This window comes from Chlamydotis macqueenii, chromosome 9, assembly GCF_036417535.1.
Source record: "Chlamydotis macqueenii isolate bChlMac1 chromosome 9, bChlMac1.mat, whole genome shotgun sequence".
Classification (NCBI taxonomy): domain Eukaryota; kingdom Metazoa; phylum Chordata; class Aves; order Otidiformes; family Otididae; genus Chlamydotis; species Chlamydotis macqueenii.
Window position 1 is genome coordinate 9268491 of NC_141564.1, and position 24646 is coordinate 9293136.

The following is a 24646-nucleotide window of genomic DNA, read 5'->3' on the forward strand; positions in this document are numbered from 1 at the left end:
GCGCGCTCCCGCCCGCCGCGGTGGCCGGGCCGTTGCTCGGTCGGGCGGTTGGCAGCGGCAGGGGTACGACTGGGCTGTTGGTAACGGTCGCCAACCGTCGCATTTCGTGGCGGTGTCCAGCCCGCAGTCAGCGACCGGGCCGGGCTAGGCCGGCGCAGGGCGTCTGGAGCGCAGGTCGGCCCCGGGAGTGAGGCGGCCGGGGGCTTCTCCCGGGGGAGTGGGGCTGGAGGGGCCCCGGGCAGCGCCTGGGCCTGAGGGCCGAAACGCTCCCCTTCGAGGGGGCTGTGTGTAAACATCGGGAGCGGCCGTTTACCGGCGAGGGTCCCGCTGAGAGGGCGTTAAACCACAGTAGGGTGAGGGTGCGTGGTCCGGGGGGCTGCTCTGGAGAGGCCGGGGGGCTTTACAGCGAGCGCTGCTGGCGGGATGCTGTCCCGGGTCATTTCTTGGCCCGGCAAAGCAGCAGCTGGGCCGGGGTCGGCCCCGCCGGGCCCCTGCCTGGCCTTAGGGCACCCGGAGGTGGCATTGCCCGCGGCTGGCAGGGTGAGCTCCTCTGCGTTGGCACTTCTGGGAAGTGCTTGCTGCAACGTGGGTCCTGCTTTTCTGTTCATTGTGAACTTGCATCCAGCAACTCTTTAAAATTGCATCCTATTGTGTTTTTTAAACGCAGAATAATCCTAGTCTTTTCTTACAGGCAGTATTCATAAGTCCTGCATCAAATTTCGTCCACTTAACTTCACTGCTATGATTCTTTCTTGAGTTGGCATGCTAAGCTCTGTTAATTTTAAAATGTTTTATCTTTTAAATTTTTTTTCAAATACTTCAGTTTTCTTTAATTTCACAAGTGACATGCTAGCTCTCCTTGTTTCAGCTGTAGTTAATGGCAGACATTGTTTCCTCTTGTGATATCCCTATGGATCTTTACTTGTTAGTTGCCTGTAGCTTGCACATCACGAGTTGCAAGCTTGATAGGTTGCAAACATGATACTGAGTCAGCAGACCTGATGTGGCATCAATATGGCTGGAGGTGTTTGATTTTAAGGCTCCTCTCCTAAGCCTGAGTAAGTTGGCAAGTACGCAAAGCTGGCAGATTCAAGTGTCTTACCCTGGGGACCCTGCTTAAAGCCTAACAGAAGCAGGTGTGGATGCTGTCTGGCTCTTCACGGCACTAGAGCTTTCAGTGTTGAGCTGATCCCAACCTCTCATGTAAGGAGCTGCTGATAAAGAGCCTGGATTGCTCTCTGGATTTTCTTTTTGAATTTTAGCAGATGTTCTCTGTGGTGGACAATGAAATCTCCCTGCTACCCACTGAAAATTGGTTTTCTATGGATGTGATTAGAATGAAACAGAAGAGCTGCTACAGGCTAATGTCCGCTGTTGCCACCTGGAGATCTCTCTTGGAGTGCTATCAGCAGCTCTGGGGATGTGCTCATCTGCTCTCCTCAGCAGCTCGGCTGTCAGCAGTACAACAAAGATGCGTAGTGACTGAATTTTGTTAAGCATAGACAGGACCAAAGAGAGACAAAACGCTGTCAGAATAGGGATAGGAATTTTTTATTTCCTCAGTAAAATATGTTTTTTCTGTATGTGACCACTGTTTTCCTCACCTGCAGTTGTGTGCAGATTGTAATTGTTTAAACTTCTTTTGCTTGTTCTACAGTTGGATGGAGAAGTAACTCTGTTCGTGCGTTGCCATCCATGGCTGCTGCTTTTGTGTACTTTCCTAGCTGCTAAATCTGCCAGGATTGGATGATGGAGGCCTTGCTGCAAGGAATGAAAAGAACTGGGCAGGGGAGGTATGTATGCAACAGTATGCACCAGTCATTCAAAATAGTTTAAGTGCTAACCTTCCCTCTTATTCAGAATCAAGTCCTCCGGTATCAAAGATTCTGTTGCTCAAGTAAGGGCTTTGGAGTTTGTTCACTAGCCCGTGCTGGTGGACAAATACAGTGTGCAGTGCCCTTCAGCTGATGGAGAAGCAGTCTCTGGATGAGCTGGCTTTCCAGTAATCCCCTGTCAGATATTATTGTCTTAATTGTTAGAATTTTAATTTTACATCTTCCTGAAAACCTTACCTTTTGTTGTTGTTGTTGTTGTTGTAAACCCTTCTTACCTTCTAACATTCAGGGTGTGAATAATATTTTTTTTTTTTTTTTGTTACAGCCTTGCAAGGTTAATGAGACATGACTTTGTTATTTGTTTTTATTGAAAACATCTGGTCATTTCCTGCTCGTATTGAAACTGCAGAGTCCCGTTCCTCTCCAAAGAATCCTTAATGCTCTGTCTTAGGTGAAAGTATCTAGACTTTTGGATCCCAGAGAGAGACTGTAGTGCCGATAATGGAAAAAAAGTGGTTTATGTGTTAAACAAACATGAAGCAAAAGTCACTGATGCCATTTTCATAGTAATCTTTGAGAATGTGACTCAAGTTTACTGATACCATGTCTTCTACAGATAACTAGTTGCAGAAGTCGAGTTTAGACTTAGCTTTATATTAGCAGATGCTGTGAAGGAAATGTTCTTGCTCTGCATAATAGCTGCTAATTTTTGGTTAACTTGCAGGACAGAGTGAACTTCAAATTTAACTGATTTTGGCTTCTTTAAGAAATATTTCTTTCCCTATAGAAAAGCTGCCAAGTTGTGAAGTGTGCATATGCTCTGGGGGAACAGAGAAATTTCAATCCCTTAACCTATTGATTTCCATTTCTTTTCAGTGCTTCCTGTTTGACAGGCAAATTAAAGGGGTAAAGATTGTGGAGTTCACTGCCCTCTTGGGCTGTATGTTGCAAGCCTTGATATTGTTCCTGGCTTAGCAGCTTGTGAAGTTTTACAGGAGTTAGTTGAATTGGCTTCAATAATTACTGCACCAAATTAGAAATTGCAGTGTCGCTAGGGAGCACACTCTCCCCAAAGGATTGCGAATGTTTTATTCTTCATTATCATGTTGTCACCCAACTCCCTTTACTTAGGAGTTTGTCTGCATTTGTGATAAACTTCTGTTTTCAGGAGCTGATAGCTTGGCTGTAAGATTTCTCTGGTGACTGGAACTTGGCATAAAATGCCTCTGCCTAGAGAGCAATTAAGGCAGATACAAAATATGGATAAAACGTGCTGCGGTTTATTTAGATAATGCATAGTACCAAGACAAAGGGATAAGTGCTTGTAATGGTTCTCTGAAGAGAAGACAAACCCCCTACAAGTGTGTAGGTCACTTTTTCTCACTGGGATTTCACAAGTATTCTTCACTGGTCGTTGCCAAATTTAGGTCTCTGCCTAGTGATATGAGCGTACCACTTGTGAGCTATTGCATTACAGAATGGGATGAACACGCAAGTATGAAGTATATTTCTCTGCAAGCTAATTTGCATAGAGCTCAAAGCACTGCATGTGCAGAGTTGGTCCCTTGATGCAAGTCAGTTTGTTCTGCTGAGTTTGTTCGTATGAGACACTGTACCTGCATTGGGTGGCGCCTGCTTTGCAACTTCAAGTTCTTTCCCTTCCAGTGGTGGGTTCTTGACTTCCTGTGAGGCTGAGCTGCAGGAGCTGATGAAGCAGATAGACATTATGGTGGCTCACAAGAAATCTGAATGGGAAGGACAGACACAGGCTTTGGAAGCTTGCCTGCGTGTTCGAGAGCAGGAACTTTCCGCTGTCAAGGCTGCTCTGCAGGAAAAATCTAAAGAGGTACCACCTCAGGTTCACAGTTTCCTGATCAGTATTGACCTGTATGTTTTACCTGTTGGAAGACAATATGAAGACTGAACCTGAAATTCAGAGTTTAGCTTTGCTTGGACATGTGTTTTGGGTGTTGCTTCATCACGTGTGCATCAATGCATCAATTTTGATAACTTTTTTTAAAGGTGTAAATGTTAAGCCAAAGCAAGGGATTAACGTTAGCAAATAGCTGTGCTAACCAAAACAGGAGCCTGTCTCATGATTGGAAATCAGGAATAGAATTTACAAAGGAGTCTGTTGGAACAGGATATCTGATTCATGATTCAGTCAAAGTCAAGTGATCAATTCCCTAAGAGCTGGTGGAAGTCCACAGACTGAATTGTCAGATTTTCTAGAGAGAACCCAGATATGCTGAATCTGGATACAGCACTAATCGACAGCCCAGCAATGTGCAGTCATTGTCAGAAAGAACATTTAGTGGTGTAACTGCACCAAGATATTGCTGGGAGATTCTCCAAAGGCTATTTTATGCAGCTCAGGTTTTGCAGCCTTTAAATAAATACCTAGGAAAAGTGCACCAAATTTCTGTATTGGTGGAGGCACATCAGTAAGTGAAGTTTTTTCATAGTATGTGAACCACAAACTTTCTCTTGTGCAAATGAGTTGATCTATCTTTTTTGGGTCAGAGGAAACCAGCAGGAGTCTGGGTGGCTGTGTGTTAAGACCTAGCCACATTGACTTTTTCTGAAGTTGTTCAGAATTTGTCCTTATATTCATAGCTGCTGTGTCCTGTCTTTCAGCAGACTCTTCACTACAAATTGTGTTTTGGCAGCTTTCTGAGGAAGTTTCTTTGACTTCTTGGGTCGAAAGCCGGCTGATAACTGCACAAGCAGTTGGGTTTTTTGGTGCCTGTACAACTATACTACAACTGTTCTTACATCCTCAAAATTACCCAAGTACTGCTGTAGCTTTTAGTAATTTGGTATGGAATCTAGTAAAATAAAGTGACAGGCCTCAGCAAGAGTGAGTTAAGAACTCTGTAGTTTCTTGTTAACGTGGTCAGGTGTTTCTACTGGTCCACATGGCAAGTTTTGGAATAAATATATTTGCTACAGATTTATTAAATCTGAAGTCATACCACAGGATTTTCATTTGTCAGAATGGTGATTTTTATCATATAGGTTATCGTTATTGTTATCAATTGTGTTTTCTCAAGATGTTTTTGAAATGTTTCTTACCACCAAAAGTGAACACTGATTTCAAAACTGAGCTGTAAACTACAGTTAAATTCACTACTGAAGTATATTCATGCTTTTGGTTTACTCATATGAATTTTCTGTGGTGATTTCTTTTAATTTTAATTTGTTGGCTTGCTGTCCTTTTGATCTGCAGTTAGAAAGGTGGTCACTTTGGGTTGTGGATGGGAAAAAGATGGGGGGGTGGGGGAAGACAAAAATGAGACACAGGAGTATTTGAATCAATGTAAGGGAAGTCTTCCCCATGAGTTTTAAGGCCCCATTTGTTTCTTTGTTCCCCTCATCTCTGTGTATTATTTGGAATCTCTGCTTCACGTGAGTGTGTAAAGATAATGACGTGGCCATCTTTTCTCTTGTTAGATAGCTAGAAATCATAATGCATGTTTATGAAGAATTTGATGAAAATGACAGATAAAAATAGTCTTTTCACACAAGGGAAAACTGTCAGTTTTGTCCCAAAAAATGAAAGTCAGAAATTGGCTGAAAACAGGAGGCCAGAACAGAAACTGTTTTGGCCCCAGCCTGCCAAAATTTTAGACATAGACTTAGTCTGATTTGTAGTGAGTGACCCCATTGAAACATACATTTGTTAACAGAATTAGGATCTTTTAATAGTAATTTACAACTCTGACTATAATGTATATTTCTGAAATTAAAACTAATCCTAGTACCTACTGACAATGAAGTCCACTTCTATTGTTTTATTTATTTGCTTTTAAACTCTTCATTCAGGTTGGCATGTTGCGTCACCAGGTAGAAGATGTAGAGAAAGCCAAACAGGACCTGGCTGGAACATACGAACAACAGCTGAAGAAATTTCAAGAAGAGGTGAGTTGCAAGAAGAGAAGATTGGTTTTTAGTTTCCAGTTGATATATAGTATGATAGGTTAAATACCTCATGTCATTGCTTTTGTTTAAATGCCATGATTTTAAAACTTCCCGTTCTTTTGATGATTATGTTTCTACAAAAAAGAGCATTGAGTAAGTAATATTTTTATACTTCATTAGGCCCAGTGTTTGCACTTTGGAGGAACTTGGTGACAAACAGGAAACTATTGGGAGTAGAAGTGTGTAGTAGACGTATTGTTGCAACTTTCATTAGGCATCTGCAGAAGTTTACTGCAAAAATTTCCTGTGTTCACCCAGCCTAGTCACCATAGTGGTGGTTCTGAAGTTGCCATGGGTACAGGCGGGAGCAGTTTCCTCCTTCAGCATTTCGTGGAATTCAAAAAGAGTGGTGGTGTAACTGGCCTTGGTCATATGAGGTCAAGAGATTAAAATGGTATGTAGTCTTGTCTTCTTTTTGTCTCCATTGACTGATTTAGTTAGTAAGGATTTTGTGCTACCAAGGCATATTAATCTTAATACACTTAATAAAAGCTAAGTATACTTAGAAAATAATTTTTTTGACAATAATTCCAGAGCTTTCATCTCAAAAAGCTTCTTACTCACTGCAAGGTGGTACACGTGGAGTGTCCTGCAAGTGGTATAACAACATTCCATGTTTATGCCTTAACTCTTTGCCTGTCTCCACTTGCTTGTCAGAAGCAGTGAGTTAAATGGCATGAACAGCTAGTAGAGCATTGACTTGTTTTCTCTGGAGGGTAGGGCTTAGTTCATGCTCACTGTAAGCCATAAGTTAATTTAATGTCGTAGTCTCTGCTTTAACAGCAGAAGGCATCTGTCCGCATTTAAAACACCTTACTATTCAATATGACTAGTCTTCATTCACTAGATGTTCCCACTGGAATTGTGGATAAAGCTGCAAAGCAAAGCTGAGATGCATTGCCAGATCTGCCTACATTGCTAAGGCTAAAATACAGTGTGTGTGTTGTGGCCAAAATTGCAATATGTTGGTATTTTACCCACACAGTATTAGTGTAGATGACATTAAGCTCCAGTATTTCTCAGTCTTCTGTTCTTACTACTGTTTGGGAAAATTCTTTCTGTCTCAGTTTACTACCATTACCCGTAAAATTACAGGTACAGTGTCTAGTTCACTGAGGTTGTTGAAGGAATGGACCTGTAATCTCCTGATGTGTTTGGCAAAAGATGTTTGTATATTAACTCTGAGCCTACATGTCTGTCCATTCCCCTTGAATGGGCCTAGGGACTTGCTGACTCAGGGCTCTGCAGAACCTTTTGTGACCAGTGGATGAGGTCTTGGTTCAGATGTTTTTTCCTCTCATGGTCCTTCTGTTCATCCATGAGCTTAGCTTTCTCCATCAGTAAAATAAGAATGATGACTTCTCAAATTCATGTGGCTGTTTGGAAACTTTTTATTTAATAGTTGAGTTGGGGGGTGCTCATCAGATGGAAAATTCTGTGCAAGTTGCAAGTGATTATTTGCACAGAGGGTCGTTTAAATGTCAAGAGTTTTTTCCTCATTCCTGCTTCTGATATGACTTTAACATTCTAGCAGTAGGCGTAGGAGTGATATTTTCTGTTGGCATTCTCCACTCATTGTGAAATACACAGTGTATCTAAGCAGAAAATGACAGATGAAGTAATGTTGATATTATGTATAATGGCAATTCTCAAATCTTCCTCCTCCCACTAAGCAGAAGAGTTCCATTCCCACCTGAGCTTCACAAGTGTATTTTAATCACATAAGAAATTGTACTTCTATGTAGAACTACCCCCCACCCCTTGTGTGGTGTGATGCGCCCCTCTGTATGAGGACATCAACCACAAGCACTGCCTGTCACTGCCTGTGACTGGGAGCCACCTGTAGAGAGAGGGATCCTGTGCTCTTGCTGCATTAACAGCTATATGTAAACCTCCATCTTATCAATATTTTAGTCATGTTTTAATAGTGGTAAGAGAGAGGTTTAATTAGAGCTGCTGATGTCATGACTTCAGTGGCATCTTGCTACTCTTTTACAACTCGGCATATTTAGCAATCGTGTTGGTATAATAGGCTCATTATACAAACAGAAGTCTTCACTTGCAAGCTGTGTGGCCTTGATTAGGGGAATTGTTTGTGTGAAGCCATTTTGTCTGCCTTCTTTCAAAGTGCTGTTTAATTCTTGCCTTGAGGCCTTGAACAAAGTTGTCTCTTTCCCTGTATTCCTTGCAGTTGTCCAGGCTGAAAAGAAGCTATGAGAAGCTGCGGAGGAAACAGCTAAGAGAAACTAGAGAGGAAGCTAACAAGAGACAAGGGGAGGACCAGTTTGAAGTGAGCCGACTGACCAGGAAGCTGGAGGTATCTAGAGAAAAAACAAGTGCTAATGAGAGTTTGTATGTATGAGCTGACTTTCTGGGCTGTGCTGGTGACTGAGTAGTCAGCTAGGAAGTGGACTCTGAATCCTGCTCTAAAAGTACTCTCCATCTACTCTCCAGGTGTAGCTCTTCTCAACTGCTTGTGTAATAAAGGCAGTTTCCTGCACTGGGGCCTCCGAGTACAGAGGGTAAACTATGCCAGTGTTCTTATTCTTAAAATAAATAAAAGGAAGAAGGTGCTGGAAAGGTAATTAATTTTGTGAATGGAATTAATTCCAGTGTGGTGACAGTGTCATCTCACTTCTTTGAGGAGGCGAGAACTACATGTCAAACTTCTTCTCAACCCTGTCTCGTCTTTTAGTCTTTCGACTATGCTGAGCTCAACCACATTCAATTTTCTTCTGCTGTACCCTGAAGATGTGTCCAATTTCTGGAGCAGAGATTAGCATTAAAATTCTGTAGTTCATACTTGCCATCTTAGTGATTTCAATAGCAGCATGTTTTGGAAATTAAAGACTGTCTGAATTGTTAAACCTCTGACAGCAAATCCATGAAACTAGCCATGAATCTGTTAGCACTTAACATTTGTAAACAGCAATAATTGACACTGACGTTTTAACTCAGGAGGGAAAGAAATACAGCAAGCACAGTATGTGAGGAGTTTTATACTGCTGGGTTGGTGCATCAAATGACTGGCTAATGGTTCCCCTGCTGTGGGGAAAGGTGCGTGAGGATATGGTAGAGAGAGAAGGCAAACATGGATATGAACTAGAAGGGGGCCTTCTTGTCAACTGCATGGACGTACTGCTCCAAGCCACCCCTGCTGTCCTTGCAGGAGTTTCGTCAAAAATCACTTGACTGGGAGAAGCAGTGCTTGCTTTACCAGCAGCAGGTGGCATCGCTGGAAGCACAGAGGAAGGCCTTGGCTGAGCAATCTGAGCTCATTCAGGTACAATTAATATGTGTTGGAAGTTTTTGTTTTGTTTGTGGCAGCAGGTGGGAGAGGAGGGAGAGGGAAAGAGGGAGATAATTAATGAAATCTCTCAGGCTTGAATCCAGTTTAGGTTGCCATTGAAATGACTTTTAATGTCCCTCTGGAATAAGGTTTACTTGTATAAGTGCCGTATGGAAAAAAGATCTGGAGTCTGTCAACAGAGGTTAGATAAACCTCGTGCAGCTCTCTGCCACCCCTCCACCCCTCCAATTAGTAGAGAAGATAGTAGGATGAAGCTTTCCCTAGGAGTAAGAGACCACAGCATATGACACTTTAAAATAGCTGTTACATTATGTCTAGTTCAAAGCCGTGTACCTGCCAGTAGCTAAATACATACCCTGTGGGTCCAGCTCAGAGCACGATGGAAAATAGTCTTCCTCTATGACAGATACTTCTGCAAAGTACTGAAGTAACAGCAGTTTTTAGCCCCCACCCCCCATTTCTGAAGTCTATTAAAGGCAACAAGTAGTGGGGCTGCTGTTCCTGAAAAGCTAATCGTTCAGTGAGTTAGTGGTGCTGCAGCAGAGCAAGATGAATTGACCTAGAGTACAGCTGTGAAGTCACACTGACACAATCACAGCAGACACTGATAAGAAGCTCTTGCTGGGGGCTTTATACTTAATGGACTCCTGAGTTGCTCTTGAGTGGAAGGTCCTGCAAGGAGGAAGCTTGTGATGACAGAATTGAAGCTAGCTCTGACAGGGGCTTTGTGAGAGGCTGACACTAGATCTTCAAATGCAGAGAGAGTCGTTGAGCAGAAGGTCTTGCTGCTCTGCTGTCTTTGTATCACTGATAGCTCAATTGTCTGAGAACAGATGTGTCCTTGGAGTGCAGGCTGGTATACTGGAGCGCAGAGGAACTCTTCTTACTGTGCTGCAGAAAAACAGGAATTTGGGGAGATTTTTCATAAGCGCTGTAGATGACTTAGGTGCACAGGTACTGTGAACAGACTGCGTGAATCCTCAGTTTCTTTGAAAAGGCCAGCAGGAAAGTGCTAAATTTTTGCCTTCGATGTTTCTATGCTTTTTGTATGCTTGGTTGTTTTTCTGGCACAAAGTCAAGCTGAGATCTGTGACCGTGGAGTACTTCTCCGTTCTCTTCTTTCAGCTGGCTTCTCATATCTTTCAGTGCAGCTTAGGGAAGCTTGGCATTCTTATCCAGTGGTGAGCCCCCTCCCGTAACACCTGCAGTGTTTAAAGTCAGCAGGTGAAACTTGGAATTCTGTGCTGTCCTGCATGCTCTGTGGCTGGAAATAAGAGATAGCTTAAATGTTTTCTTAATGCAGAAATAAATATTCAGGTAGTCTGATACGTGCATGGAGAAGGGCTGTACTTTAAACCCCTTCCCCTCCTGATTACCTTTTCTGTCATTACTATTCAAATAATGAAAAGGCTGTAATCAAAATTATACCATAGTCTTCCAAATGCACTGTTCCTATAGTTGTCTCAGTTATGAAGCATTATGTGTTAGGCAATAAATGAAGGCATGTGGTGATTCTGAAGCTGGCAAGAATTGCTTCTCAGAAATTGTGACTAAAGGACTACTCAAATATTTTGTTTCAGCTTTTAAAAAATTACAAGGTGCTATACAAAAAGGGAATATATGAAGTGAATATTCTTAGAAGCTTGTATGAGAGGTGGCTTGTTAAATTTAACCAGCTAGCTACGTGAAAATAAATGCTATGAAATAAGGTATTGTACCTATAAATAATAGAGTATGCATTGTTTGTTAGTCATATGTTCCTTATAACTTTTTTGTCTGCCATTAAAACAATTAAAGATTCAAAGTGAGCATTCTCACAAGCTGTTAGAACCAGATATTTACTGCATAAAGCAAAACATAATTGTCTGTTACACCCAGTTCAGTTTTTGATCTGTTTGGTGGTTGTGGTTTTTTTTCCATTGTGCACCAAGAGCTGCTTTCTGTCCTGGTGTGGAATTCACAATTGGGTAATCTCTAGCTTGTGTATGGTATTTGCAAGCCTTCTTATATGCTGCTGTTTCTCCTAGTCTAGCCTTATGTTAACGATCAAAAAATAGTAGACAGATTTGTTCTTAGACAGTTCATGCTCAGACAACTTGAGTGATTTGAGGTCCTCTTTTCCCAGATTCTCTTTGAACACCTTTTGGAATCAGAGGGCCCCCTATTTTTTTTTTTTTTTAATTCTATTTGCCTTTGGAAGTTTTACTCATCGTGTAACCCTGGAACAATACTTGCCTTAATTCCCTGAAAGGTAGTGTTGCTTACTTTGACAATGTGACTTGTAATACAAAGAAATCAGTAGTTGTTCTGAGTGTAGTTTTGATACACTATGTTTTCTATAATTTAGCTTTAATGCAAACCAATTGCGCTTGGCAGACTCAGCTTGCCAGTCGGAAGCAGGCTCTGGAGTCCGTGGAGCTGGCTAGCCGATCGGAAATCCAGCACTTAACCAGCAAGCTGGAGAGGGCCAATGATGCTGTCTGTGCCAATGAGTTGGAGATGGAAAGGCTTAACATAAGAGTGGACGACTTGACTGAAAACAATCGGATGATTCTGGAAGATCAGCAAAGAGTTCAAGAAGAGTTAAGGCAATCCAAGAAAATGTTAGAGGTCAGTGGAGGAACTGTTAGGAAACTGAATATAAAGCAGTGCTTGTGAGAAGTAGCAGGAGGGCTCTTCATCTCAGAGCTCCTATCTCTTTCTAGAGCCTTTGTAATGTTCCTGATTGGCCTCCAACCTGGGTTTGTACCTGTGTGGTGCTCTGCAGTATTTTCAATGATTCCTTAAAAATCTGATCAACCTCTGATTGCCTTACAACAAATTAATTTGGTCCATCTTGCAACAGTCATTCCTTCTCCCTCTTGTGCAGGTGCTACAGGATGAAAAGATGGAACTTAAAGCCACCTTGCAGTCTCAGGAAGATTTCATCAACAGCTCCAAGCTGCACCAGAAACAGTTACAGAAAGAGCTGGCCAGGCTGACTGAAACTCTTTGCACAAAAGAACTCCTCATCAGGTAGCATCTGTGCCTTACTGGTACTAATGCTCTTGAATCCAGATCTGTATTCCAGGTTCTCCCACTGAGGATGGTTGAAGCATTTTCATACAGCTGGATCTGTATTGGTTGATAGATAGAATAGTGTGCTGCAGTTTCTCACAAGTGCTGTGCTTCCTTGCAGCGTTTGCCAAATTGCATTGCTTTTGAAATCAACTGATACCTGGTGAAGAGTGTGGAAGGAGTCAGACTTCTACTCAGCTGGGTTTCTGGAGGCAGCACAGGGCTTTTGAGCTTTTCATTTTTTTTTTCCTCCAGGCATTTTCCGTCAAGTCCTAGAGGCCTTTCAGGATTTGAGACTATGCTTATTACTGTAGGTAAAAGTTCTCACCGATGGAATGATGTCAGATTAGGGTCTTTGTAAAGTAACTACATATGTAACAAAATCATCTTGGCCTTCCCCTTCTGCACTGGCAAGATGCAAAAGCTGTAGAGTTCTGATGGCTGTTTGAAAAGGTTTTGGTGTATGTTACCTAGCAGCCACACTTTCTTGCAAGCTAGATGTCTGGTAATGGCAAGGAGTCTGTCTGGATCAGGGAGGTCATCATCAAAACAAGATGTAGTCTTTTTTTAGTGTGCCTGAACTCAAGCAGGAGGATGTCATCCAGCTGGTGTATTTGCTTATTCACAGTGCACACAAGTGTCACCTAGTGTTGTATTTTTCAGACAATTCCAGGAAAATGGTAGTTATGTTCCCTGTATTAGTGAACTCAGATATGATGTTCATGTGCTGAGATTAAAGTTCATGTTTCTCTTAGGGCCTTGGAGAAACGCTTGCAAGAGAAACAATTGTCTTCTCCGGGGCTGGAGCTGGAGCATATACTACTGCAGCTGGATGTTGCCCAGAAGAAGGAACAGCACTTACAGTCAGAAGTGACTCATCTTGAGAACAGGTAGCCGACTGCTTGCTTCCCCTGGATGTGCAATGAAACTTGTATAATAATACAATACCTAACATATTATATTCATCAAGTTAACCAGTCCCACTGATTTTTGTAGACTTATTTAAGTATCAAAGGGCTGAAGAAATCAACTGCTATTCATTTTGGAGTTTAATAGTGAGACTGTTTTGCTAATTGGTTGGCTGCTTTTCACTGCACACTGTGGGTGTTTTCAATGTTTTAGCTTGCTTAGGCTTAGCACCTTCACTGGTAATAGGTTAAGGAGTCTTTGTTAGTCAGCTGGTGAGAACCAGATCTAGACCTTACTGTGAAATAAGAATTGTAAACAAGCTTTCCTCTCTGACTTTGTGGTTTTCAGACTAATGTTTGCATGGGAAGTTTGTAATCATAGAATGGTAAAGTAACCAAGCTATTATCTGTTAGATCAGCTTCCTGATCTCTTTTGAAATTATTTTGGTAAACAAAACCAAAGGATTGGTAAGGACCTTCTAGGTTAAGAGTCCAGTTTCTGTTATGACGGACATAGGAGACTGCTTGGAAGATCAAAGTTTCTCTGACCGTGTCCTCCTCTTTTGAGTATTCTAATCTGTAGTTTTACATTTTGCACCCAGCCTGGTGTCTTCAAATGCAAGGTGTGTACAGCTGAGCGAAGAGCTGGATAAGAATATCAAAGAGCTGCAGTCAATGGAAGAACATCATAGTGAGTCAAAGGCAGAGATTAAAAAGGTAATGTTGCTTTGTTCCTGGAGAGTGGGAAAGGCACTTGTGGAGTCAGCCCTTCCTGTGCCTCAGCAGAGACTGCAGTGCACAGTTAGCAAGGCTCCAAATAGGATCAAAGGCCAGGAGTGTTGTGGAGGCAGCGATATGCTGAAGGGTAAGGAGCAGATCTGACAAAGAAGGAGTTGAGAGGATAGGTTTGCAGGTTTCTGTGCATGGCTGTGCAGTTTACTTTGTGAACATCCCTTAGGCCTGCCTCTGCATCTCACAGTACTTCTCTGCAGTGTGGAGATACTTGAATTAATGCTGGAGGGGCAAATATGCAAAGAAATTAAGGCTTGGAAGCCTAATACAGGCTCCCAACAGGATGGAGAACAAGGAGGGAATGAGTTTTGCTGTAATATGTCCTATCACACTTGAAACGATGCTTCAAAAGTGTTCAAGTCCGTATGTGAATAAGGGACTTTATTTCAGGCTTGATATCTAGATGTGAACTCAGGGGCTGGAAGAAATGGAGCAGCTCGTCTGCCACGAAGAGCTCACCCCAGTGCTCTGTGCACCCAAGGGAGGCAAGCTCTCCAAAAGTCCTGACTTTTAATAATGGTCTAGGTCAGTTAGTGTGAGAGCTTTCACCGGTGCATGGTCAGAGTAGAAACCTTATTGGACTTGAGAGAAAACCCTCACTTCTGTGGAAATCTTTCATCCTTTATTCAGTATAATGTACGGAGGTGCAGATCTTGCTGGAGATGCGTGCTTGGTTACACATTTAAACAGCCACACAATAAATGAATCTCCTGCAAGCTGCTGGGGAGGAAAGAGAGATTTATTATGGTTGTTTCTATTTTATATACGTGGGAGGCATTGAGGTGACATGGAAATAAATCACCATATGTGTAGTATTTACATGGCTAGGCAGAGATCATCTGGTTCAATTTTCTAAAACGCTTGTAATTCTCAGAAAAATCCTGGAGGTTTGGGTGGCTAATATTTCTGGCTAATGGAATGGAATACTAGAGAAGAAATTATGCTATGTTGTTGTTCTGTTATGTCACTGAGTAAAATATATGGTGTACCTACCAGAATATTATATGCAATTCAGGTCTGCCATCTCAAAAAGGGTTGAATAAAACAAGATAAGGTATGGAAAAAGATGACCAAAAAGGTGGAGTGTTTTTCATACAAGGAACAGCTGAATGGAATAGGACTTACCAAACTGGAAAAGAGATAAATGAGATTGAACATACTAAAAATAAAATCATGCCTGTCATGTGCAAAATAAATAGGGAATGATTATTCTCTCCTAATGCAGGGACTAGTAGTCATCAAATGGAGTTATGAAAACAAAGAGGTATATTTTTACCCTGTGCATAGCTAGCTTGTGGAAGTTTGCCATGGGTAGCTTTAGTTGCTACAAGCTAATATTGATTCAGAAGACTTAGGACAAATTCATGTAAGAAAGGTCTGGCTAGAACTATTTAAAGATCTCTGCCTCAGGAAGATGGAGTGGCAAATTGCAAGGTTATGTTATGAAAGTGTTACTGTGCTTGCTCAGTAACTGTAAATCTTTGGGTATCTGTTGTTAGCCATGGAGGTAGAGTGGTGAGCTAAAGAGATTGTGATTTGATCAATTATGGGTCTTCTCGAGTACTCCTCAGCGTTTAACTTATGTCTTGTCCCAGTTGGCAGTTTATGGTGTGGAAAATCATTGGGATGAGGTGGTTTTCAATCAAGAAGGAAAAGCATGCACAGAGGGCTTGTTACAAAGAGCTTTTGGTTTTCCAGTACTTAGAATTCATCTTACCATGTGCAATACTTTTGCTTTTTTGCTTAAACATCTTTTAAAAGCTCGTGGGTGGTGTGTGCGTATCTTCTCCAGCTGAAAGAGCAACTCTCTCAAGCTGAAAAAACTCACAGCAGTGAGCTAGAAGGGATGAAAAGGGAAATCTGCATGTTGACGCAAGAGTTACACCAGCGGGACATCACAATTGCGTCCGCAAGTGATTCCACATCAGACCTAGAACAACGGCTGAGAACAGAGATTGAAAGAGCAGAGAGGAAAGCAGTGGAGCACAGGGTAAAAAAAAGGGAAAAGACTCTTATGCTGTCTCTTTATGGGATCTGAAGGCTCGGAATACTACCCTAGTTTTTAGCTGTGTTAATAGTTTCCTTCTCTCTTCAGCCTTTGAACAAAGACTTTGAGAGTCTTCTCATTGAATCTTCTAACTTACAGTGTTCACTGAATCTGTCTTCTTATTTTCCAACCTGTAACTGGCAGTTCCGCAGAATTCTTTGAGATCACTCGTGTTAACTAGGCCTGGACGATGACATTTTAAAAAAACTAAAGTAAATGACTCTGTATGGATTATTTGTGTGTTCTTCTCTATAGGGTCCCTGCAGAACTAACGGCCCAAACCTTGCTTTGTACTCGTGCTTGAAGTGAGGGTGGAAAATGCCTGTAGATTGTTGTGGGGATGTGTTGTGTTGTGTTCTTTTTTTTCTGAGCTTGTTGTTTGCCTCTGTCTCCTCAGGTGATTCTGGTCCAGCTGGAAACGTTGAGGCTGGAAAACTGTCATCTCTCAAAGATGCTGGAAAAAACAGGGTGCAGTACGCTAGAGGTATGCATTAGAGAACAGGGATGGGAAGGGGCTAGTGTTGTGTGTCCCTTACCTGGGAACAGTAATGCTCTTTGGACAGGCTTCTCAAAATGCTTGGTAGAGTTCAGTGAACTTAAAACCCAAGCAATTTGTGAGGAAATAAGACCCAGAAATACTGAGCGTCTTGTTCAGTCCCAGAGTAGTGAGGAGAACTGCAGAAACAGAGCTGTCATCTCAGTTTCTACTCTGTGGCGTCTGGCCCATGGTTTTTAGTACATGTTGTTACATTTCCATGTTATGCCAGTTTACCTCAGACCTCTGATTCCAAATCTCTGGTGTCCGTTTGACCTGTCTTTGAGCTGTAACTGCTCTGGTCCTTGCAATTTGTGGGGTGAGAGCATGTTCCCCTCCTGGTGAGGAGTCATTCAGCAGGGCTGTCCCTTGTGCTCTGCAGACAAGTTGCAGCCTGGGGATGTGGACTGGACGCCGTGGGGTGATACGCTGGGAAGGGGCGTTGTGGTAGGCTCTGACCAGTGCGGGACTCTAAAGGTTCAGTGAGAGCAGCTGAGGGGAGAGTCCAGAGGGGAGAAGAGGAGCCTGCATGGAAGAAGTGCAGTCTTGGCAGGAATTATTCCTGCCAAAGTGGTTGATTTTAGTGCCTGCAGGAAGGAAGATCTGGCTAGTTAGCAAGTTCTGTCTTGCCTAAACCAGAGGGGATGCCTCAGAGTGGGCAAAGATTCGATTCAGGCAGCTGAAAACCTAATGGGACTATGTCATCAGAGCTTTTATCCTGTTGCATTTGTGGGAAGGAAATACTCAGCTCTTAATATTAGTTTGGAATTATTGTCAAATGTGCCAAGTTCTTGGGAAAGTGTTGAAGAGAAGCTTGTGGCTGATGGGATGGAGAGAAAACAAAGTTTTCTGGAGGGCTGATTTGAAACTGAAATAACCTAAAGCCCATTACTTTCTGCTTGAAGTGCCTGGTGAGCTTTTGCCTGCCTGACTTACCAAAAACTTAATAGCAAAGTGCAAGAAAGCTGTGGGTTTTTTTTGTTTGGTTGGTTTTTTGGTTTTTTTGTTTGTTTGTTTATTTGGTTGGTTTGGGTTTTTTTATTTTGTTTTGTTGTTTGTTTGGTTTTTTGGTTTGGTTTGTTGTTTTTTTTTTTTTTTTTAAAAAAAAAGCCCTACAGCCTCATTGCACAGGAGCTACTGATCATGGACAGGTTCTTCTAATAAACATTTGGAGGGTCCTTGGATACAGCAGTGATGAGAATTAATCAAGCATCTGAATTTAATAGAATTCTCAGAAAGAAAGTGGGAATGTCACAGGTGTAGAAACAATGGAAATGATATCCACCGGGCCTAGTAAGGAGAAGATGGGGAGAAGCAAGTTGTTCAGAGTTTCAAAAAGAAAAAAATAATTTGCTTCTACCAGTCAAAGTTTCTAAGGGGCTATGGGTCATGCCAGGCAGGTAGGTATATGTGCAGCCTTTTGTAATTACTACCATAGGCCTTTGCTAATTTGAGTGAGAGGATCTAGAAGTGTTCTTGCAAACAGCTTTACTGGTAGATCACATGGAAGGTAGTTTCTCACTAAGTGTGGTTACTTCTCATCAACAGCTAAGCCACCGGACTATGTGTTTCTTCACACCCATGGGAAGTATCTGGCAAAGCCAGCTACTCTCATACCTGGAGAGTTGCTCAGGCTGAGACCATTTACTAGGGTGCCACCTGAGTGTTCCCAGCTTTGGCTGAGGCTTGCATCTTAGCTGAGATAAGTGAAGGAATCCTAGAATATACAGCTGGAGGAGAACCTGGAAGTCATATAGTCCTTCTTGTTATCCCAAGGCTAGAGGCAGATACATCTAAACTTGGTCTATATTTTCCTGTTTTAAAAGCATCCAGTGGTGAGAGAGACTTCCTTTCTTAGGCAGATTAGCACAGCTTGTCTGGATGCAGACACAATAAGGCATATATAATTGATTTGCTCTTATGGAGGCCTTGAAAATTTTGCCAGTCAACATTGGGATTACAGGATATGCCTTAAGGAATCACGTGCTGGCATTTGCTCTGGATTTGACTATGGTGTCCAGCAAATCAGAAGAAGAGAAGTTTTGACTTCAGCCCTTCTCTGTCTATTAGGGAAAAAATGTCACCCTAAGAGCACTCAGTGAAGAATATGCTGCTGAACTAAATAAATTAAAATCTGAGAACCAGCAACTGCAGAAGGATCTAGCAGAGGCCAGAGCAAAACTGGAGCTCAGTCGGCAGGTCTGCCAGGATGAACCTGAGGGCACTGCTCAGCAGATGCAGGACGAGGAGCCTGAGGCCAGGGATGTGCAGTACAGGTGAGTGTTGCATGACCCCAAGGATGCTGCTTCCTTATTCTTAAGGAGAACAGAAGGCATGGGGATGTGTGGGTTTTTAAATACATGCTTTATGTGTAGTATCTATCTCCAGCACATAGTATGGATAGGACAACACCAAGGACTGTTTTGGAATCTGCCTTTGTGCTTTAAGTAGTGCAGTAGCTTTTAGTTTCAGCTGGTTTGTGTTCCACAAAGTCAGCTAGTATTTGACTGTCTTTTGACTGCCGTTGTCTTTTCTTTGATTGAGAAGCAGTGTGTGCTCTTTTCAGTGAAGGGATTACATTTGATCTGGGTGGCTGTGCTCCTTTCTTTTGCAGTACAAAATGTGCAGACTAGTTTTTGGTATCTACAATAGCAGGAAAGTGAGAGAGAATCCCCTGGAGACCAGATGTGCATCCGTAAGTCCTATGGAAACGAGCTAATTTGGATTGCCAGGCTATTAGTAACCAGTGTGTTAATTGTTATCTCCGTGCAAGTTTTTCCTAAAGTTCAGCTGCTAAGAGGCAAATTGTCAAAGTTATGTGTTCAAACATGCCTTCCAGGACAACTCGGGAAGCACAGCATAAGCGTGATGAACAAGGAGAGAGAATATATCACAAGCCTGGTGGGACTGTTCAGCATCATCAAGGGAAGCCCCAGAGAGGCGGGGCTGCTGAAACAGGAACTGTGACCCCTGAGATGGGTGAGCTGCCCACCCAGACCAGCAGGAAGAACTGCATGGAGTCACTTCCTTTGGATGCCGTGCTGGGAACGGATTCTTTGCTCCACGTGCTGGATGGAAACAAAGATTTTGCAGATGAAGCATCTGAGCAGTCCATCTTAAATGGTCAGAGAGAATCTGTGCCTTTGGTAAGCAGTTGTACAAAAGCTGGTTGCTCTTCAACAGCTGAGGATGTAGCTGGATTCTCATCTGGCAAAAGGAGCCAGATTTTTGAATGTATGGTCTGGCTGCATGGTGTATATGATTCTTCAGGCATACATCAGTGTTAAACAGGGAGGAAAAAACACTGCTGGATGGTTAATACTTGGACAATGGGAACCATGTGGTTATTCTTTAGAACTCTCTGGAGAAGGATTTTGTGTTTGGTTTTAACTGATAAGCTGATTCCAGAAGCTCATGGTTCTCTCTGTCCTGGTGCTGTGCATCAGTGTGTACCGTGACCTGCTTCTGTCACATCAGAATTTTGCTTTAGCTTTTGGCTTGGGTCAGAGTGGATGTAGAGTGCTGAGTATTTCAACATACGGTTTCTGGGTGAATCTGGAGGCTGGTGCTGCACATCTGTGTTCACTGTAATGCAGAGGGTGAGTTTGACTTCTCTGAATGGGACTGCAATAGTCAGCACACTGAACTTAAAGCCACTTATGCTAGCAGATAGGAGACCCTGAAATCAGTGCTTCACTGCACAAGGGGAGGCTATTATTTTTCCCAGCTGCTGATCACATTTTATTAGTAGGAAGCGTTGTTGGCACTTTTCTCTGTCCTCTTACCTCAGCTCAGCTGCTGGAAATATACAGGAAACTTGAACTCAATCACTTCTTACTTTGGTGTTTAAGACCTTATATCCCAGTACCCCCTGCAGTGACCAGACTGAGACTGATTGGAGCAGGGAGGGGAATGGAAGAGAGACAGTGAGAGTAATTGTTATACTCTGAGTCAGACAGGGCTGTAGTGGTCCAGGGAGGGGAGAATCCTGAGTGCTGATCCTTGTTGCAGACTTGTTGCCACCAGCAGTCTTTGGAGTATTTTCTCCTCTGGTTCTGTGTTGTTAGCAGTGACAATGGCTATTTTTATTTTGTGAGGAGCCCAGAGAAGAGTCTCTAAGGCACAGATAAGCAGAGGCTTGTCAGATTTGTAGATCTTGATGAGATTTACTACCAAGAATAGGTCTTGATTGTTTCAAGTCTAAAGTAGCTTGCGGGCATGTCCAGAAAACAAATGTTGGGAGCTTAGGGAGCTGTAATACTCTAAATGGAAACTCTTCATACTGCAGGATTTGAACTGAAGTGCGAACAGTTCCACTTCAGGGTCAGACAAGCTCTAGGGCTTGATTTTTAGTAGAAGAGAATGTGCTGCTTTTTGTTCTGAAAGGTAGAAATAAGGTTTCTAAGGAAATGCAAGTATTTCTCCTGGTGCTGGCTGAGATCCCCTGCTCGTGGTCAGGCTCCAGTGTCTTTAAATCAGTTCCTTTAACATCAGGAGAGGAGAATTCTCATCAGTAGACAACAGTGGGATGGGACAGATTTACTTGTTATCTGCAGCCTTTTTTTCTGCTTCCCTTTGTTCCCAGCTGTTCATAGAAGACCAGAAAAAAACGTGAGACTCCAAGATTTGGAAATAACCAGTTACATTCTCTTGCCAAGACACTGAGGCAAGTTTTCTGTAATGGAAAGCAGCCCCTTAGTAACTTCAAAATTCACCTGCCAGCCCCTGTGCAGGAAGCTTCTTTTCATCAACTCATAAATCAAGCCTAGTTTACAATGTTATTTTTGTAAGTTAAGAACTTGTGGGTGAGTGATGTGAGTAGCAGGAATAGTTCTTGACTGTAAAGAAAAAAATCTGGGGTATAGTTTATTGGCCATTGCTACCTGAACTGAAGTGGTGTTCAGTGAGCTGTGATGGGAGTTTGGTCTGTACTTCCTCTGTGAGATTGTAGCAGGAATCTGTTATTTCAGGGAAGCAGAGGAGATGTATAAAAGAAAGCAGAGATACCTCCAGTGCTGGTCCAGTCTGGCAGTTCTTTCCCTTCCCTGGAACACACATTCTGAGGTGTGCGATTTTCATGAAGATAAGGAGCAAGATGTAGACCTTAAACGTGAGGGAGGACTAACACACTGAGGACAAAACCTTTGGTATTTTATAGTGACCTTCTCTAGAGTTATGCTATGATTGCACATAGCATGTCCTTCCCTCTCATTATTTGAACTGGCAAGTCTGGTAATTGAAGTGAAACTCCAATTCCCCTAAGTAAGCAGTCAATTCCTATTGATACCTCTGGGGCCAGCATCCCACCTCTAAAGTGCAACAGTGATGTAAGCAACATGGAGACCTTGTTTCTCTTCCACTCTAGTCCCCTAGTGCCGTAGAGAGCAGAACTACTGGAATAGGAATTTGTGTATGCTGAGGTACTGATTTTACTCCCTTCAGTTTTGGCAAAGGCTTGGGAGGCTTTCACTGTTGGTTGGAGACTGTTGGGAGGGACAGTTACCTATGATACAAGCATGAGAGCGAAGGGCTTAGTCTGTCCAGTAAGATAGAAATGATACGAGAGCCCTTTAGAAGCGTATTTAGTTGGGTGGTTTGTGGATCAGTCATGTTTCTGACTGAAACTCGTAACAAAAGAATGCCTGATACCCCTTTGTTTCCTTTTAGTACCCCCTGCCTACAACTTCAGTTGGATCCATAGCTGCAAGATACCTGGAAGAGGAAAAACTGAGATCCAATCACATCCTGGAGTGCCTGGATGCTCACATTGAGGAACTGAAAAAAGAGAGTGAAGAGATAGTCAGACAATTTGGACAGCAGAAGTAATGTTTCTTACTGAATTTGAATGCTGATTCACTTACATGGTTCCAAACTGCGACTGGGGAGGTGCCTATGAACCAGTTGCCATTGGAGTTTGAGTGAGAGGCTGTACCTCCCACTTTGAGCTGCATCAGCAGGATGGATTTGGAGGAAAGGCAGCTCCTTTGTAATGTGTTTGATCTGATTTAGGGTATTACACCACAAACACTTTAGTCAGTTTGCTGTAGGTCAGAAAGCTGTGTCAGAGGTATGTGTTTGTGCACTCACTCACAAAAATCTTTAGAAGAAAACCATTTGCTCATTTTAATGTAAAGTATTTTAAGTATATTTTATACATGTAAAAGCATTGAAATAAAACAAAATGGAAAAACACCTCTTTTCTTGTTCGTACAAATATACAGAGTAAATCTCTTGTGGCTTATCTTGCTTTCTCATCAGGAACTTTGAACCCCTTTTCCATCCTTTCCTTCCCAAAGGAATAAGGAATATAATTCCTCTTTCCTTTGGGCTACCTGTATTTTCTCCAGTTAATTCTCCCTTACTGAAATTTCTTAATATTTCCTGGTTCTTGCAACTTCTGCCCTTTACTGTTTGTATAGTATCTGGCATCTTTATCTTGCCTTGCACTGCAAAATAGCTGAAGAATGAATGGCTGAATTCTCATTGTGGTCACAGCTCTTGTAAAAGAAAGCAGAGTAGTTGGAACTGGAGATGAAATTGTATGGGAGCAGAACCCACAAACAAGTGAGATTTATCTGTATGGCAGACATAATTGCAGCTGCTGTGTAAGCTGGTGTCAGGTGTTTTGGATCTAGACAGTCTCGGACACCGTCCAGTCAAGTTGAGCTACTGCATTAAAATACATCTGTGGCCTGTTCTGAGGAATGTATTCAGTCCTTCCCCAAAGAAAGTAATTTATTAATGAGTGAATAGAACCTGTTTCCTACAGACTTGTGGTTCTTCCAGGGGCACTCTGCGGTTCTTTTTTGGCTGAGCCTTTGCAATCTGTACAGGCAAACCTAGGGACAGAGACATCCTTTGTTCATCTTTGTAAGTTTCCTGTTCCTTTCCGTCACCTTCACCTTGTCCTGGAGCAGCTTAAGGCTGTCAAGGAACAGGAAGTCAAAAGCAACATATGGATGCAAAAACTAACTATCAGATTAGGCAGATGAGTTCAGCAAAGGTGATGCCTGTCTGCAGACTGCAGCCTCTTTGTCATGCTGTAAAATGGGACTGCACTTGGACAAGCAATTCTGCATTCCAGAGTTAAAAAACATTTGAATTAACAAGTCCTTTTATTTTGGCTTTCTTCTGGAGTTCTTTGAACAAGGATAAAACCTTTAAACCCATTCTGTATTCTCATTGTGAAGTCCTTTGTAATGAGATGTTTTAAGTGCCCACAACTGGGGATAAACTGGTCATGTGTTTTGCACAGAATCAGCGTTGGCCTCAGTTCCTGCTCAGAGCTGTCCACAGGTAAGCATTTTTGGAACATCCACCTTAACTATCCAGATCTCAAGTAAGGACTTGCTGATCATGGGGCATTTTGCCTAAAACTGAATGGCTAAATAGAACAATCTGATGTTTCCCCTTCCTGCATGAACCTATAGATCCACTGAGTATGTGGTAGGCCAGAACTCCTAGGGGTTCCTCATGTCCTCCAGCAACACCATTTTTTAAACAGTATCTTGGAGACCATTTTGTATTTCCCGAAGATTTGTCAAGTAAGCTGTATTATGCACTAAGTGTTCTCAGAAGTTTAGAAGATGTTTTGGCTCATAAGTGGTGTTTGCTTCCATATCCCTTTCCTTTAGAGATATTTGGCAGTTCATCTTAATGTTGGCAGAAGTGAAGAGCGAAACTGAAGATGAGCCCTTTATTTAATTACCAGCTATAATCCTACAGTATTTATCAACTTGTAATACATGTAATAAGCAGCTTAATTCAGGTAGTAGACTGTAAAAAGTTGATCTAAAGTGATCCAAATAGTAAAATTTGCAATGGGGAAACTGCCAAATTAGTTCTCTGTGCTGGTGTATGTGCTCTGTCGTTCCCACCTTCTCTCTTTGCAGATAGACCGTGCCATGGACTCTCGTGTGGCTGCTGTTTCTGGAGCTGCTGTGCATGGACAACAGGAGAGAAGGACAGAGGTAGAGCAAGGCAGTATAATGAGTTGAACAGCTTCCTACTCTCACTGCACTGCTCGTTTTTAAGCATATGCCTTTCTCACAGCCAGCACAGAAATAGCAGAGCATCTGATTGTGTACTGACCGTGTTTGTTCCATGGGTGAGGAGGCTGGCTCCTGAGTAGATGGAAGTGCAGAAATATGCTTGCCAGACATAAAAACTTGCTCTACGTGT

The 24646-nt window shown here is 42.4% G+C and overlaps 1 protein-coding gene across 6 annotated transcripts; it reads left to right on the plus strand.

Annotated features, from left to right (window-relative positions):
• The first annotated feature begins 36 nt into the window (after positions 1–36).
• Positions 37–22657, plus strand: CEP63 (centrosomal protein 63). Of its 6 annotated transcripts, none has more exons than XM_086754530.1 (15): positions 37–359; positions 1658–1793; positions 3501–3681; positions 5661–5756; positions 8008–8133; positions 8986–9099; positions 11503–11736; positions 11996–12141; positions 12939–13073; positions 13694–13808; positions 15676–15873; positions 16328–16414; positions 18536–18741; positions 19305–19611; positions 22133–22657. In XM_086754530.1, exons 2-15 carry the CDS (start codon positions 1747–1749, stop codon positions 22289–22291), a joined length of 2151 nt encoding a protein of 716 aa, XP_086610656.1. In that variant the 5' UTR covers positions 37–359; positions 1658–1746; the 3' UTR covers positions 22292–22657. The 6 variants fall into 6 exon arrangements, with proteins under 6 accessions (XP_086610656.1, XP_086610655.1, XP_086610658.1 ...); XM_086754529.1 differs by having other exon boundaries at positions 37–174; XM_086754532.1 differs by lacking the exon at positions 22133–22657 and adding an exon at positions 21051–21131 and having other exon boundaries at positions 37–174.
• Positions 22658–24646: the final 1989 nt, after the last annotated feature.